The following is a 16666-nucleotide window of genomic DNA, read 5'->3' as shown; positions in this document are numbered from 1 at the left end:
AGCGCAGCTTAATGAGGAGAAACACTGTAAACCAATGATAGGACAGCATTTCTTTCTCTCTTTTTTTTTTTTCTGAGTGATATTTTTGCTCCTATATTAGTTTTGCTTGCTTTAACTTAAACAAAAAAAAAAAAACAACAACAAAAAAAAGAAAGAACAAACCACTCGATTATACCATGATTCAAAAACTCCCCAGTTCTGTCTGAAAAAAAAAAAAGAAATCGTATTAACTGGAAATATGTACATTTGCTGGCTTCATTAGAATGGAGAGGATTTTTTTTCCTTGCTTTTTCTTGAAGAGGAATGAAACTAGCATGTATATAGAAATTATGACTGTGAATTCAAAATTCCAATGAATTCTTTCAGTACTGAGATTGCTGTATATTTTATGAGTAATAAATGAGTTATTTAATAATGAGCACGAGTCTTTTTTTTTTTTAATCTGATCATTGCCTTTAATTGTTTTCAATGCCTGGCGATGGATATTTTGACATGGCACATGAAAAAAGTTAGGGAATACCTGTGTTTCATGCTTTCATTGTACTGGAATTGTGTTTGCTGTATGATACACTGTTGTTGGTACTGTCATTAGTATAACTAAGTTGGTGCTTTCGCTGTCATGAACGACTGCTCAAACTTAAGTGTTTTGATAGTAAGGGAAGTACTTAGTGCTGTTAAAAAGTTTTTAATCTAAATTTGTTATTAATAACTTCAAACTAAATGAAAAAATACTTTATTTATTCCAAAGGGAAACTATATCATTTGTAATGTACTGTTACATTTTACAGAAAATTCCAAATTATATTTAATCACAAACAGAAATTATAGATCAGATGTTATTCATAAAAGCCCATGTTCACCACTTCCGTAGTTTTGCCATTTAAATGGATAGATAGTGCCATCACTGACTAAGCTTTTTGGTTTCAGATTTTTCAGAACTTTTAATAATACAAGTAACTCGTATTATTACTGTGCTGATCACATCACATCACAAATATCGCGCTCTGTGTGTGTGTGTGTATGCCTTTAAGACAGCCTGTGGGAGGTCACACGCAGCGACTCTGGTGATTGGCTTATAACTAGGAAGTGGAGTGGAGAGGGTGTGTCCGCGGGGGTGGTACGTCGAGAGAAGAGGCAAAGTTGAGACAGTTCAATAAGTAAACAGCCAAAGTAACGGATTGAAACTGCCGACTATGGCAGTTTAATGTTACAAAGTATAGAATACAATTTGCTGAAGAGTCATGGACGAAGTGACAGGTGCTGAGCTGATTGCGGAGTCACTGAAAAATCAGGTAAGATGGTTTGGAAACAGGGAACATCATACTAAAATGTAACGTAAGTGCTCCGCAAACTATGTCAAAGTTCAAGTGCTATGCGGTCAGGTTTGGCAAACTTTTAATGCAGGACATTCGCTTAACTCCCACTTCCTTCTAAAACTGGCACACTGAGATAAGACTGAGATAAATGTTTCTTCCTGCAGAATGTGGAGTACATGTTTGGGATAGTTGGTGTTCCTATCATTGAGGTGGCCATGGCTGCTCAGGCTGCTGGGATCAAGTATGTGGGAATGCGCAACGAGCAAGCGGTAAGAAAAAAAAAACACATAGTGATTGATGAAGCTCAATCTGTGAAAAGGCCATTACACTGTAATTTTGATACATCATAAATATCTGTCCCTCCACAGGCGTGCTATGCAGCTTCTGCCATTGGCTACATTACAGGGAGGTAAGACCATAAGCTACTGAACAGAATAACGTGAGCAGCTGCTGTCCCTCTTTGTAACTGTGGTTATCTGAACCCAGACCCGGTGCCTGCCTGGTGGTGTCTGGTCCTGGACTCATTCATGCTCTGGGTGGGATGGCCAACGCCAACATGAACTGCTGGTAGTACTCCATAAATAAACTTCTACGCCTTGACATGCACACTGTCGGGTTGTGTTGTTTATAAAGTGATTGTTGCTTTTGTGCAGGCCAGTGGTTGTTATTGGGGGGTCCTCGGATCAAAACCAGGAGACAGCAGGAGCCTTTCAGGAGTTCCCTCAGGTAAGGCACACCTTCTTGTGGATTTTCACCTCACTTGGCTTCACGGAGCTCATGCTGTTTTCGTATGTTGCTAGGTGGAGGCATGCCGCCTGTACAGCAAGTTTTCTGCCAGACCCAGCAGTCTAGAAGCCATCCCCTCAGTCATAGAGAAGGTTTTTACATTACCTGTCTTTATCCTGGTTTACAAATGCATCCAAGTGACTTACAGTTGATGTTTTGCACTGATGGATGATGGTAAAAACAGATGTGATGGAAGTTTTGTGGCGTTCGGTTGCTCATAGGCTGTCCGCACGAGCATATATGGCCGTCCAGGGGCTGTTTATGTTGACATTGCGGGGGACATGGTCAATGCTAAAGTGGACAGGAGCAAAGTCAGGTTTGTTGGCATTCTTAAAATACTTATTAAAATGTTTTTAATGCATAACAACACTGCCGCAGCTCAGGTGTAAGACACTCAGAGAACTGTGTCTGCTGCAGAGAAGTCAGCTGCTGTCCACCTCCACCAGTGAGTTTGGCTGACCATGCTGCAGTCACAGAGGCCATCTCTGTGTTAAAAGCAGCCAAGACACCTTTAGTCATCATTGGCAAAGGTAACATTTCCTGTTTCTGTTGGAATCATCACACTGGTCAAACTAAAAACCCAGACTTTGTCTCATCACTGATGAAGGAGTTTGGTGTATTATATGAATCCCGATGACTGGAACCATGTTGTTCCTGACAGGAGCGGCCTACAGCAGAGCAGAAACTGTGCTGCGGGACTTTGTGGAAATGAGCGGCTTGCCGTTCCTCCCCACCCCCATGGGGAAAGGAGTCCTACCTGATGATCACCCCAACTGCGTGGCTGCTGCCCGCTCAAGGTCAGTCACACTCTCTATCTAAACTAAGCAAGCTGCTTAGTTTTGATAGTCGCCGCAACATTTGTGAACATTGTGAAATAACCCCAATAACTGTAATAACTCTAAAGTTATATATGAAAACTGCATACTTTTTTGCACATAATTTCCAAAAGTCAGGGTCTCAGCTTTATATTCCCCAGAATTAAGTTAATAGATTAGAATTAGAATTGAGTTAATAGCTGTCTAGTTTCATGTTCCTGACAATAATGGGTAACATTTGGCCTAAATGCGTGTTTTTGATTCAAAGATTCAGAAAACATGGAGGTTATTATTATGTTTATACCATACCAACAAGCCAATACATTTCTAGATGTAATCGCAATTGTACACCACAGGAAATAGTTTTGTGTGTTTGCAGGCAACACGTAGCTAAGTAACAAGGTGCTCACAAGGTCACTTGTCACTTGTAATTTCCTTTAAAGCCAGGAAAAGGAAATTTGACATGCATTCTGTTTCATGATTTTATTACAACCGTCTGCCAAGGTAAGGGAAAGTTATTAAGTGTGTGGAGTGATGAGAACAGAAGTAATCTGAGTCCAAGCTGAGTCTGACACAGTAAATGTGGAAAACTTTCCCCTCTCTGGCAGTTGTGAATGCTCCAAAAACTGATACGTGTTCCTACAAATTGTAGATTTTGACGTTTTGAGGGATATTACGCTGCCTCTTCTTCCTCATTCAGTGAACGGGGGACCTATAAATATGCTAATCTGGTCCTGCTTTCCCCTGTCTCCGCTAAGCAATGACCAATTCCAAAATTTGGCGTTGCTCAGACGTACTTTTATATATCCAATGTGTCATGACTGTACGTTTGATAAAGCTTAAGTTTAGAAGCTTAAGTTTAGAAAAAAAAAAAAAAGAAATTCAGGCCTACACCTTCGAACCAGAGTGCAATTTTCAAGAGAGCCAAATCCTAATAAGTAATTTGATTTGATTTCCTCTCTAGCTGATTTTTGACTGTCTAATTAGTTTCTTGTGTCAAGGTAATGAATAAACAAATAATAAATACAAAAAAAGTCTCTTAACCCAGTGATTTATGTCTTTTTACTGTTACCAAGAGCTCTTCTCCAGGCTGATGTCGTCCTTCTGCTCGGAGCCAGACTAAATTGGATCCTTCATTTTGGTCTGCCACCCAGATTTAACCCTCATGTTAAGATCATCCAGGTATGTAAACGGCTGCCAGGTTTTCTGGGATTTGTTGAACATACAGTAACTGCTACCTTTCAGAACAAAAATGCAACTGTGCTTTGTCATGAATTGAAATGAAATTAGAACTTTTTTTTCATTAAATTAGATCAAATGAAAGAAAACTGTATTTATCCCAGAGGATGGTTATTTTGTTGCAGTATATGTGTCACCCTTTTATAAGCTATGAAAGAAAAGTTTTATGCCTTTAATTTGCTGATTCTGCAAATGCTGTATCATGATAACATTAAAAAATAAATAAATGATGCTTCTCTTGCAGGTCGACCTCTGTGCTGAGGAGATTGGTAACAATGTGAGGCCAGCTGTTGCTCTCCTGGGTGACATCAGCGCCATTGTCACTCAGGTGATGAGACTGCGATTTGTTTAAAGACGTACTATATCTGAACAGCTCGTGTGTGCGTCTGTGTTTGTTTTGTTTTTTTAAATCGGTTTTCTTCTCTTCTTCAGCTCCTAACATGCGTCCGCAAAGATGGCTGGAAATATCCATACGATACTGCGTGGTGGAGCGCGCTGAAGGATAAGATGGCTGCCAATGAAAAAATATCAAAGGTTGGTTTGACTGGAGGAGTTCAAGTATCTCTGGGTCTTGTTCACGAGTGAGGGACGAATGGAGCGGGAGATTGGCGGGCGGATCGGTGCGGCGTCTGCAGTGTTGCGGGCTCTGCACCCACCAGTCGTTGTGAAGAAGGAGCTAAGCCAGAAGGAAGCTCTCTATTTGGTCTCTATCTGGTCAATCTACGTTCCCATCCTCACCTATGGTCATGAGTTGTGGGTAGTGACCGAAAGAACGAGATCGCGAATACAAGCGGCCGAAATGGGTTTCCTCCGCAGGGTGTCTGGGCTCTCTCTTAGAGACAGGGTGAGAAGCTCAGTCATCCGGGAGGGGCTCGGAGTAGAACCGCTGCTCCTCCGCATTGAGAGGAGTCAGGTGAGGTGGCTCGGGCATCTGGTTAGGATGCCCCCTGGACGCCTCCCTGGTGAGGTGTTCCGGGCACGTCCCACTGGGAGGAGACCCCGGGGGAGACCCAGGACACGCTGGAGAGACTATGTCTCTCGGCTGGCCTGGGAACGCCTCGGGGTCCCCCCGGAAGAGTTGGAGGAAGTGGCCGGGGACAGGGATGTCTGGGTTGCTCTGTTAAAGCTGCTGCCCCACGACCCAACCCCTGGATAAGCGGCAGATGATGGATGGATGGTTTGACTTGCTCGCTGTTGCGAGAAGTGTCTTAAATCACAAAATTGCAAGGTTGTCTCTTGTGTTTGTCCTCCAGTCGCTCGCTCTTCAGGAAACGTTGCCCATGAACTACTACACAGTGTTCCATCACATTTCCCAGCTGCTGCCACGTGACTGCATCATTGTCAGCGAGGGCGCCAACACCATGGACATTGGACGCACCATGCTGAATAACCACCTACCTCGACACAGGCAAGGCTCAATAAAGAGGAGTGGATGACAGAAATGTTTCTATGTTTGACTGGAGAAAGTCTTGCGCCTCGTTTTAGAAGAATGTCGTCAACCGATTCTGATGATGTACAGGCTGGACGCCGGCACCTTTGGAACGATGGGAGTGGGCCTTGGGTTTGCTATAGCAGCAGCTGCTGTGGAGAAGAGCAGGAACAAAGGCCGGAGAGTTGTGTGTGTTGAAGGAGACAGCGCCTTTGGATTTTCTGGCATGGAGGTTGAGACCATGTGCAGGTTAGTTCCATTCTAATCCTTCAATCCTGTTATGCACTTTGTTATGCGCGTTTCACAGTTTTCTGCTTTTTTTTTTGTCTTTTAATCAGGTATAATTTACCTGTGGTCATTGTTGTGGTCAATAATAATGGGATATACAGTGGAGTAAGTCCTGAGACGTGGAAAGAAATGACAAAAATGGGAGATCTGACCTCTATGTGAGTCTTAGCTCAGTGAGATGGTGGTCGCAATGCAGTACAGTCACTGTAATGGTTGATGATATAAGCTGTGATGTAATGAAAGCATGTTCCCTTGTAGCGTCCCTCCTGTGTCCCTCCTACCTGAGGCACGCTACGATGAGGTCATGACGGCCTTCGGAGGTCGAGGGTTGCTGGTGAGGACGGTGGAGGAGCTGCGCAGTGCCTTAGAACTCAGCCTGAGCGACTGGGAGAGGCCGAGTCTGCTCAATGTGCTCATTGACCCTTCATCCGACAGAAAACAGCAGGTACCTACAACCTTTAATGTACCTTTAATGTTTAATGTATCAGTCAAAATGAAGTGGTCCGCTGGAGTTATGACTTTCAGGGCTGCTCATCTGAATGGCTTCTTTCAGGACGTCACTGATTCAGTGACACTTCTTCCTATTTCTTTGCAGAACTTTTAAAATCCAAAAATAGCAAAGTTACATATATGACTCATCAAATAGATTAACGTCCCAATAAACGTTACAAAGATCATTTAAAATTCAATTTAGCCAATAGACAGCGTATAAAAGATGATATTTGTGATATCTGTGCTTTCATTTTTAATTCAATGTTAATTCTTTATTTTGTTTTCATCTTAGTGTTATTTTTTTATAGGAAAAAGTCTATTTATGTCACATTTTTAACCTATATATTATTATTATTTTATATCAACTGTAGCAACAATTTATCTATTGAGCTGCGTATGTGTTTCTGTATTTATTTTAGATTTTCTCAGTTTCAGTCCTCCATATGCTTCAGCTTCGCAGTCCGCTCTCCATTCCAGGTTTATGGAGCTTCTGCTGGTGACGACAGCAGGTCGCCGTTCACTTTGTGGCACACAACACCATTTAGCATTTCACAAAACAAGCCGCTCTGTGGTCGTCCCTCTAAAAGCGAAACAGACACAACATCTAAGCAGTGACAAGACTTTAAACTAATTCAGTCGCAGGATACAAATAGAAAAAATAAATACATCCACTTTTGTCCATCACACATTTGACAGGCTTAGTCGTCACCTCGATCACCTGTAGTTAAATCAGCTATTCGCCCAAACAAGTGTTTACAGCAGTGGTTGGAAATTGGAACAAGTCACCCCTCTTTTTTCTTCTTGAACAAGCATTTACTTCACTTCCTTACATGCACAGCCAAGCTCACAGTCAACTGTAAGGGGTAACAAGCTGTCTTCATCCATGGCTGAATCCAGATCTCTGGGCGCTCTCAAATGGACGCACGCTGGCGTAATATTTCCCAAATCCACGACATGTGGACACTTTTTGCTGCCTTTCATAAAGTTAGAATTAATTATGCATCACAAGTGATATCTTCTGGGTTTCCCGCTGGAGCATCAAAAACTCTCTTCTCAACCTCCCAGCACGATGTGACTGACGCGCTGTACTTAATATTAATCCATACAGTCCAGGTGCACTGTAGAACTGCTGTATCCCATTCACAATCCCTCCACCTCACACCAACCTGACCTTTCTATTTCAAGGCTCCCATAATTAGAAAGCGTAGCCCTCTGTGTTTATGTTGAATGTATCCACGCAACCCTTTTGTGGACATGATTGAAGGTCGTATGGAGCTCTGAATCCGTGGTCCTGAGCTCCATGGCTGCTCACTCGGTGGCCACAAGGAAGACGACACCTTGTTTGAGGTGTGCTGCCACTATTTTAATTTATTTTGTCAGACCTAAAATTGAGTTTGAGTGAAGAGGAAATCTTTTATGAGTCACTGGATGACAAATTTTATGTTGGTTGGATGGATTCCACAGTAGAAGGCTAAATTGCCCTTTAATGTGATGCTAATCTGTCTGTTTTTACAGGAGTTTCCTTGGCTGACACGCTCCAACCTCTAGACATGAATCTCCATCCAGAACACTGTCAGGGCAGCTGTGTGGTTTTTCCTTGGGAAACAAATTTTCTTTGTTGTTGTTGTGATTGTTTCTATGAAATAACTTAATCTTTCATGATTGCTACTACACTGTAGTAAATAACCGTCTCATGCCACAGCAAAACATTCTTAACGCTATTGTGTTGTGCTATTTTTTATGTTGAATTATACATGTCTTTCTCCTAAAAAGAGCTGTACCTATGTGTGCAGTGTCCAGATTGTCATTATTTAGATTAATTGATCAATCAAATGTAATAAAAAACCGAATCCAATTCACTGTTTTTTGTCCAAACAGACCGAAGAAAGAAAAAAAAAAGCTCTCTAACCAGAATACAAAAGATACAAATAAAGAATGATAAAAATGATTGTATCTGATAACCTGGAAACAAAGACTAGACCTTTTTCCTCTTATATTCATACATTTGCATCCTCTAATTTCACAGCTTGTATTGGGAGTCTAATAAAGTGCTTTTGGGTCATTCTGCTTTTTTCTGTCCTTTTACATGAAGGAGAAAAATATAATATATTTTTTTTATATATAGCTTATAAAGCCAGTCTCAGAGGCTAATATTTGTTTCAGGAGTAGATGTTGAAAGCTTACAGAGAGTTACTTGTTTTTTTGGCCACATTTGGGTGCCTGTATGTACATATCTGTCCCCATAAGCAGTAAGATTGATACACAACCCTTACAAGCAGCCTTTTGACTGCCTAAACTAGCTCAGTGTGACACACCGTCAGTTTATCAACCAAAGTTGATTAATATTTTCTCAATGGCTCTTATATGTATGGTTTCTTCATGATTTTGATCCAGGAAATTGGTTGAAAATTGATGGGCTGCTGTTTAGCTCAGTGGGATGAGCGAGCAGCCCATGTACGGAGGCTCTTTGCCCCTTGGCAGCTGTCCTGGGTTTCATTCTGGCCTGTAGCCCTTTACTAGATGCCGCCCTCCCTCTCTCTCTGCCCTGTTTCCTGTCAAGCTACTTTCAAATAAAGGCCGCTAGAGCCAACAAAATCTTAAAAAAAGAAAATTGTTTGAACTTCCACAGAAATATCTTCATATTTTTTAGTATTATTAGTTTAATCTCTGCCTTTAAAATCACTAAAATAATAGAAACACCTTCCTTTGCAGTGCTACTGATATGTGATCTCCTTACCTCCTTATTTTTGATTTTTTTAAAATAGCTCCCATATCCACCAAAGAACCTATTTTGAAATGCTGCCACTTGATTTGGTGGAACACGAGGGCAGTGAAAATGACCTAAACTAAACCGATACCACAGTGCATGGTGATATGGTCATCAATACAGAGGACTCAGCGTTGTCAAAGGATGCACAAATGCACTTTAGTGCCTTCATACAGAATCCTTTCGGTAGTGAGGCAAACTGGGAGTTTGTCTCTATTAAGTCTCCCAAGAGAAGTGGAAACAACAATAACACCCTCTACAGTAGTAGAGATCTAATATTGGCACCAGAGGCAGCTGGCGGGCTGTCTCCTGTAATTTTAGCGCACACTGATGCGGAGGAAAGATTTAATGGGCATTGGTCAGCGTACCCTCTTGTGAGGGCGTAAGGGAGACTGACAGAGCGAGCAGTGAGAGAGGGCAGCAGAGGGAGAGGACGGTGAGGAGAGAAGGAGAGGAAGAAGGCAGTGTGTGAAGGCTGCTGTGGCTCAGACATAAAGTCAGGCAACTATCCGTAGCAGCATGACTCTTCTAACACTTGGACTATATCTGCCATTGTGGTTTTGCTTTGGCCTGGCTCAATCTTCACTTCTGGACAGCTTCATTTCATTCCCAGCAGGTAGGTATATTCAATATATCTGAGCTTGCGCGTCTGTGTGCATGTGTGAGCCTTCTGCTTCGCAGTCAGTGTGCACAGGTGTAAAAGCACACTCTCCCAATGCCTCGTTTTGAGATTCACGTTGAGCTCAACTTAATCGAGTATACTTGTTTTTATTTTCTTGTTTCCCATGAGGTAGACTGGAAATGCCTCTATAAATAGCAAGAGCAGCTTCAGAGCTTCAGTGAGGGGCACTTCATATCTGTGACCAGCTCTAGGAATTCTGCTGGAAGCGTGTCATGAGTTGATAGTTTGCACCTGTTTCGCTGTTGCTTGGGCTTCTCGAGCATCTTGTAACCTCTTTGATTTATCCCATTTTTACAGTATGTGTGGGGTTTGTTGGCATTTTGACAGATGTTCCTCAGTCGCAGATACACCTCGGTGCGAGATGACGCATTTCTTTACTCATGTTCATGAGGATGATTCCGTTTCACTGGTGCAGAAGTTAAAACAACACATAAACATGACACGTTCCGACTGTCCTCTCCCAACTTTGACACGTGATGTAATTTGTGACTGCATGCACAGCTCCCAGATCCCAGGAGCGGCAGAAGAGCTTCAACCCATGCTGTTTACTGAGCCCTCCGCCACCCCCGCTGTTTCCTCCACCCCCTTCACTTTGGCGCCGCCACACACTTGTGAGTCAAAGTCATGTGACTTTCTATTGTGGAATATGCGACTGTTGATATGTCCTTGAGTTAGATCCATATGGCCTGTCGCTCAGCCTATTGACAGCTTCTTGGGTATACACTGATGGTAGAACATGCTCTTCGGGATTAATGAGTTTGCAGGTTGTAATATAAAGTCAAAACAAACCTAAGCCTCTGACAAACTTTGGTAAGCCACCGGAAGTAGGGTACTCATTTCTCTGACTTTTCCCCTCAGATTGAATTGGTCACATCTGTGAAAAATAAAAAAAGGTTTATTAGCATTTTTGTTTTACAGGATGAAGACAGTTCACATCGTGATAGTGGATCTAAGTTGGACCATGAGGAAAAAGGTTCTGCCTGTGTCCAGGGCCCTCCTGGGCCTGCTGGTCCCCTTGGACCTCAGGTAGCGCACCAGACACCTCTCAAAAACATCATGGTTATCGGAGCAGTAAGACTGAACTGTAGATCTGGGACCTTGTCATTAGATTCTTCCAAGGCTTCCAATTCAGTTTGACGCAGATCAGATTAATTATCAGTATGGCTACATCAGAAACCATTTCAACTGCATAGCTTCAAGGTGTTGAGCATTGGTACTCCCGCAACATATTAGCCCCATCCCCGCTCCAACTCGACAGTTCCTGCGGAGCAAGAGATGGGGATTTCTCTGACTCACACGGCACAGCAGCTCATTAACGCTCTACATTTAGCTGTGACGCAAATAGCCTTTTTCCACTGCCTGCCAGTGTGCCACACATCATTCTCAGAAACTGTCCGAAGGGCTGTCTGCTTGGAAAGGCATACTGTGTCGCGTAAATTCCAGGGATTACCAACACACACTCGTGTCCCTGTGTTTGTGTTTTCCAGTGATGAAAGATAGAGACATTTTGGTTCAATAGGTCCTTGCAATCCAACTTCCTCTGCTCTTCGCCCAGCGTTTCCGAGGTGAAATGCAGGATCAGCAAATGACCGTTGAAGCTTTTGTCGTAGTTGTACATTTCCGACAGTTACAGCACCGGCGGGACTGCAGCAGCATTTCAGAGTATCAAAAGAGACCCGCAAGGCACTTTTTAAATCAATAGGGACCAGTCAGCCTTTAGCTGATTTAAAATGCAGCTGTGCTCTTCCAGAAGCAGACATGAGTTTGTGGTGGGATGCTGTGGACAATAAAACTGATTTAGATAGCTATCTGTATGATTTATGAACAAGTATTGTTTTTATGTTCTTAAGGGCCCTCCTGGATTACCTGGGATAAGTGGGCCTAAAGGAGAGAAGGTAGGCAGTTTATTTAGTGTGCTTGCATTTGATTTTATAATCTACTCATTATTTTTTATAAACTCAGGTTTAATTGACCTGTTGCACATGACTGAAAAATGCTTTCGGGAAGTGCAGTAAGTGACTGCTTTCCTTGTCCCCTCCTCCGCATCCTGTTGTCAGGGAGAAATCGGAAGACCTGGGCAAAAGGTGAGAGTCTCCATTAATCACTCCATACTCTTTGCTACTGTAAGTGGATTTACTCAAAAATGAGATACAAACCCTCCGCCTACTCGCTGGCTATAAGTCAGAGCGCTGCCAGCACCAGGGTGTGTACATCAAGAAACTGTGTGCAGGTACAACCTTGACAGGAGACAGAACAGTCACACAGGCAGGATGCAAGGGATGCAGGCAGGATGCTGAGATAGGCTGTTTTTTTTATGGCAAAGGGACGGTTAGTCTCCTCTGCTATGGTAGAGCAGCATATTGCCTCCCTATCGACATGTCAGATGGACCTCCCTGCTGTTTGAACAGCAGGAAGATGCACACAGCTTTACTGAAAGATTAGGGTACAGTTTTTATGTGGTAGATGAGGAGAGACCTCCCAAATTATCTGTTGCTGTGGTAGAGCAGTAAAGGCAGCCTCCTTACTGAGCAGGTTTCCAGCACTGCAGTGCAATTTAGCTTAGTGCTTCAGCCAGATCATTAATCATTTTATTCCCAACAAGCACAGACTCCTGTTCTATATACAGCTCGTCATTTAATTAAAGGGAGCAAAGTGACAGGGATCGTTAAAGCCATTCTCCCCCCTGCATGTACAGCAGCGACTGATAGATGCTGTCGCGGGCTGGCCGTCAGCTAATACTGCGTTTGGATTTCTCTCTTTCTTTATTCTGTATGTAAAACCAACAGACATTAAAAGCCCTGATATTATGAGCTTTAAAAAAATCAATATGTCATCTCAGGGTCGGACAGGGCCTCCTGGACTTCCAGGGAAGCACGGACCGGCAGGATGGCCAGGGCCAAATGGGGCCAAAGTGAGTAAGTCAGACCTCGTAATGTAGATCATATAAACTATGACATTACATGAGAGCACTAAGTAGCGGGACAAAGACAAGATAAAGATTCCTTCATTGTCGCTTTACGTAGGCATCGTAGAGTGAAATTGGAAGTAATAAAGTAGAGTGAAATAGCATTATTGGGATTTCAAGTCAATCCCATACAGTGATATTTGTGTTACATTGTAAAGTGAGTTCAGAGTCTTTGGGTTGGGTTAATATTATTGGTATGTGTTTTTTTTTTAAAAAACATTAAGCCACTCCAATACTCAAATGTCTTTTTCCACGTTAGGGTGAGAAAGGTGACCCGGGGTTGATGGGTTTGCCTGGAGGCAGAGGACCAATTGGGCCAAGGGTATGATCCACGCATGAAGCACTGTATTCAGCTTTACTCTGTTTATGTTTTATCTCATCTCACGATTTGCATATCTTAAATTGTAGGGTTTGCCTGGGTATAAAGGGGAAAAGGTATGTGATTGAACTGGCAATTATCCTAAAGTGGAAGATAACATTAAGGAACGCGCTGTAACACATTGCATTCTGCACCATCAGGGCTCTCGAGGAGACCGTGGTGAGGGTGGACTGAAAGGAGACAAGGTGGGCAGAGTGTCAGCTTTATTGTGCATCCAGTATACTGTATGTAATCTGAGTTAACATTAGCTGCTGCTCTCTAACCACAGGGTGCAATGGGTTTCCCTGGAATGCTTGGACAAAAAGTAAGAAAAATAATAAGAACACACTCTCCAAGATCTCTAAAGAGGCAGATTGAATCTATGTTTGGGAATATTGAATTGATGTGATTTTTTTTGTGTGTATGCAGGGTGAAATGGGTCCAAAAGGAGAACCTGGAATCTCAGGAAACAGAGGACCCACAGGCCGACCAGGGAAGAGGGGCAAGCAGGTGAGGAGACTGTGGACGAATCTGTTTAGATTGAGTTTTTAAGCATGTGTAGCTATATAAAAAAAACCTTTGAAATCATGTTTTTGGAGAAAATACGACGCGAACACATCTGACAGCACAGGCAACAAGAAAATTCTTGACTGATTTAGCTGCTCAACAGTTCCGGGCCTCTTTAGTTGGATGTTTTTAACGCGACCGATGTTTTTTATTGCGTTACAAGTCTCGACTGCACTCAGTTTAGCTCTCAGATTATTTCACCATACAGACCAATGCTGTTTTAATAAGTGCAGTTTCCACCACAGAATCTGCTTTTAACAAAGCGCAGAGATTTCTCTGGATTCTTTTAATCTTTTATTCATTTTCCCTGCCTTAGAAGATAAAATCTCTGAATTCTTTGCTATTTAAACTTGACAAATATCACTTTTGAATAATTCAGCTTTTTGGGCCACGCAATCTTTCTTTGAGTACTGAACGTCTCCACAGCTACCTCTGAAGCACTCAGCCTCTCTGGGATGCTCTTCTTTTTCCAACACGAACACATTTACGAAGAAGAATAGATTGCTGCTCAAGTAATATCTCTGATGTGTATCCCTTAAATGTTTTCTTTTGCTTACTCTATACCTTAGTTTTACTCCTCTAAAACACGCTGTGAGGAGATATTCTAAACTTTGCCTACTTGTATTGTTTTGATTCGGTTTCAGGGAATGAAAGGAGACCCAGGAAGAATCGGCCCCATGGGACCTGCAGGCCCACAGGGACCTGCAGGTCACCCAGGTCCTCCCGGTGCACCTGCCACAGGTGAAAATCCTTAGCCGACTTAAAAGTTTTGAGAATACTTATTCAAAATTGACATATTGCAGAGTCAGAGCATGAATTTGCACTTGCAGGGATTCAACTCTGCTCTTTTTCCTGTGCTGAGTGTGTGAAAGGCTGCGTTTCTAATGAGAGGGGAGGCAAACACCTCAGTCAGCAAAAGCAAGCACACTTTAGAGCAAAGTAAGAGGTAACACCAGTGGTCTTATTTAGCCTCCAGAGAAATCTGATCTCCTGAGCTGAAACAGGATGCTCTCATGATGACATCATGTGGCTAAAGTGGGTTCAAACATGGCAAGCCTTCCTAAAGTTTTACAAATATTATGTCACCACATAGTCAAAGGGACATTTATCTTGATCATGTTTCTGTATGAAATAAGCTGATTGTGTTTGCCTCTTGACTGATAAATCACAGATATCATATTTAATGACATATGGTATTTATATTAACTCCTGTGGCCTGCACTCCTATTTACAGTGTAACTTCAGCTAATTAAGCCTGCAATGTGCTGTTAGTCTGCACTAAACATGAAGCCTCTGCTTGTCTGTTTTGTGTGTGTGTGTGTGTGTTGCTTTTCTTAAAAATCGAATTAATGCATTTACTTTGTGACTTTTCATACACTTTTTGGCTCTGTGTAGGACTATACATGGTCGGAACAAAAGGAGCACGTGGTCCACCAGGGCCCCCAGGAAAGTGTGGCTGCAGCCCCCGTAGTAGTTCTCCTGTTGATGATTATCTGTCTACAGGAAACTACCCCACAGTACCTGTGGTGAGCAATGAGCAGCTTTGTTGCAGTCAAATGCATATTGTCTGATTTATAACTGAAAAAAACTCAAATGCAAAACTATGATTATTTAAGAAAAGAAATGAAATCATATTCTTGGATTTAATGATGCAATATAGACTAAAGGTTATTTTCAATAATGATGTTTTCGATAATGATGTTAGCTTTTGATTTAGTGTGGATGAATCAACTGTGATGAACAATAATATCAAGACAGCATGGATATTTTGTTTTCATGTTAGTAATTCAAAACTACGCTTCCACGCGTCTAAACTGATGCCAAAGTAATTAACTATTGAAAACTTGAAAATAATTCTTCTAATTTTGCCTCTCATTTAGATATTTGTGGTAAGCAACGAGGAAGAACTGGAGCACCTTCATACTGATAATGCGCTTGCATTCCGAAAAGATCAGAGATCTCTCTATTTCAAAGACATCGATGGCTGGCTACCAATCCAGGTATCACTGAGTTCAGTAAAACTGTATGGTTTATTTTATTTTCTGTTTCCTCTTTGTTCACGTTATTACTCTGCAAAAGACTCTCCCATTCCAGCTGACGCCCTTCCAGTCCATGGAAAACGCACCCGATGATGACGGTTACTGCGGGGACGGGATAGTGCAGATCTCCAGTGGGGAGGAGTGTGACGACAGAAACAGAGTCGTCACTGACGGATGTGTCAGTAAGTCTGCATTAGATGGTTTTTAACTGTTCCTTAGCTGTGCTTTGCTGCGCACGTATAACTCCCACGCTCCTGCCGTTTCCCCTACCCTTTAGAGTGCAAACATGCCTATTGTGGAGACGGATACCGCCAAGAAGGGGCCGAGGAGTGTGATGGAAAAGACTTTGGATACCAGACATGTAACTCATATCTTCCAGGGTACGCACAGAATATATATGCAGTATGTGTGCACAAAACGAACTTCTGCATGAAAAAATAAAAACTTTTTTTCTTTCTCCTCTTGTTTTAGATCATATGGTTACCTCAAGTGCACACCATACTGTGCCATTGAGTCCACAAACTGCAAGTACTTCACTTGAGGCGGAGCCTGGACAGCGCAGCAGGATCTTCTGTGTGTCGTTTGTCTGGCACATGATAGGAATATTTTTATGCAAAAAAAAAAGAATTTAAAAAAAAAAAGAAGAGAACAATAATACTCCAAGCAAGGGACTGATGAAAGAGGCAACCAATGAGAGGGGAAAAAGCTAATCAAAACTCATATATACATACATATATACATATATATTTATATGTATATATGTATAAATATGCACACAACTCATCTGTATTTCTGCGGACATGCCTCCCCAGAATGACAGTCAGTCAGTGAAGGTGAAAATCCACACTCTGGAAATGTGCGGGACAACTGCACTGCACTGTCTTAACAAGCAGCATTTCAACTGGCCTCCTCACCATGCTGGA

The 16666-nt window shown here is 42.3% G+C and overlaps 2 protein-coding genes across 2 annotated transcripts; both read left to right on the top strand.

Moving 5' to 3' along the window:
* Positions 1-1127: 1127 nt before the first annotated feature.
* On the top strand, positions 1128-8427 carry hacl1 (2-hydroxyacyl-CoA lyase 1). The gene is made up of 17 exons (XM_072394433.1): positions 1128-1292; positions 1481-1585; positions 1685-1725; positions 1803-1883; positions 1970-2042; positions 2117-2194; positions 2324-2418; positions 2520-2632; positions 2764-2899; positions 3994-4099; positions 4401-4484; positions 4589-4690; positions 5410-5564; positions 5676-5834; positions 5924-6031; positions 6132-6318; positions 7881-8427. The coding sequence occupies exons 1-17, from the start codon at positions 1242-1244 to the stop codon at positions 7911-7913; spliced, it is 1707 nt and encodes a 568-aa protein (XP_072250534.1). The 5' UTR covers positions 1128-1241; the 3' UTR covers positions 7914-8427.
* Positions 8428-9456: 1029 nt separating this feature from the next.
* colq (collagen-like tail subunit (single strand of homotrimer) of asymmetric acetylcholinesterase) lies at positions 9457-16387 on the top strand. The gene is made up of 17 exons (XM_072394432.1): positions 9457-9748; positions 10316-10425; positions 10733-10840; positions 11665-11709; positions 11872-11898; positions 12654-12725; positions 13039-13101; positions 13188-13214; positions 13299-13343; positions 13427-13462; positions 13567-13647; positions 14349-14445; positions 15100-15230; positions 15585-15704; positions 15784-15925; positions 16021-16123; positions 16215-16387. Exons 1-17 carry the CDS (start codon positions 9652-9654, stop codon positions 16282-16284), a joined length of 1374 nt encoding a protein of 457 aa, XP_072250533.1. The 5' UTR covers positions 9457-9651; the 3' UTR covers positions 16285-16387.
* The last annotated feature ends 279 nt before the right edge of the window (positions 16388-16666 follow it).

The sequence above is a fragment of the Leuresthes tenuis genome, unplaced genomic scaffold (assembly GCF_036924035.1).
Source record: "Leuresthes tenuis unplaced genomic scaffold, fLeuTen1.0.hap1 SCAF_10, whole genome shotgun sequence".
In the NCBI taxonomy this organism is placed as follows: Eukaryota; Metazoa; Chordata; class Actinopteri; order Atheriniformes; family Atherinopsidae; genus Leuresthes; species Leuresthes tenuis.
Note: the sequence above shows the minus strand (reverse complement) of the source record. Positions and strands in the feature narration are given on the sequence as shown.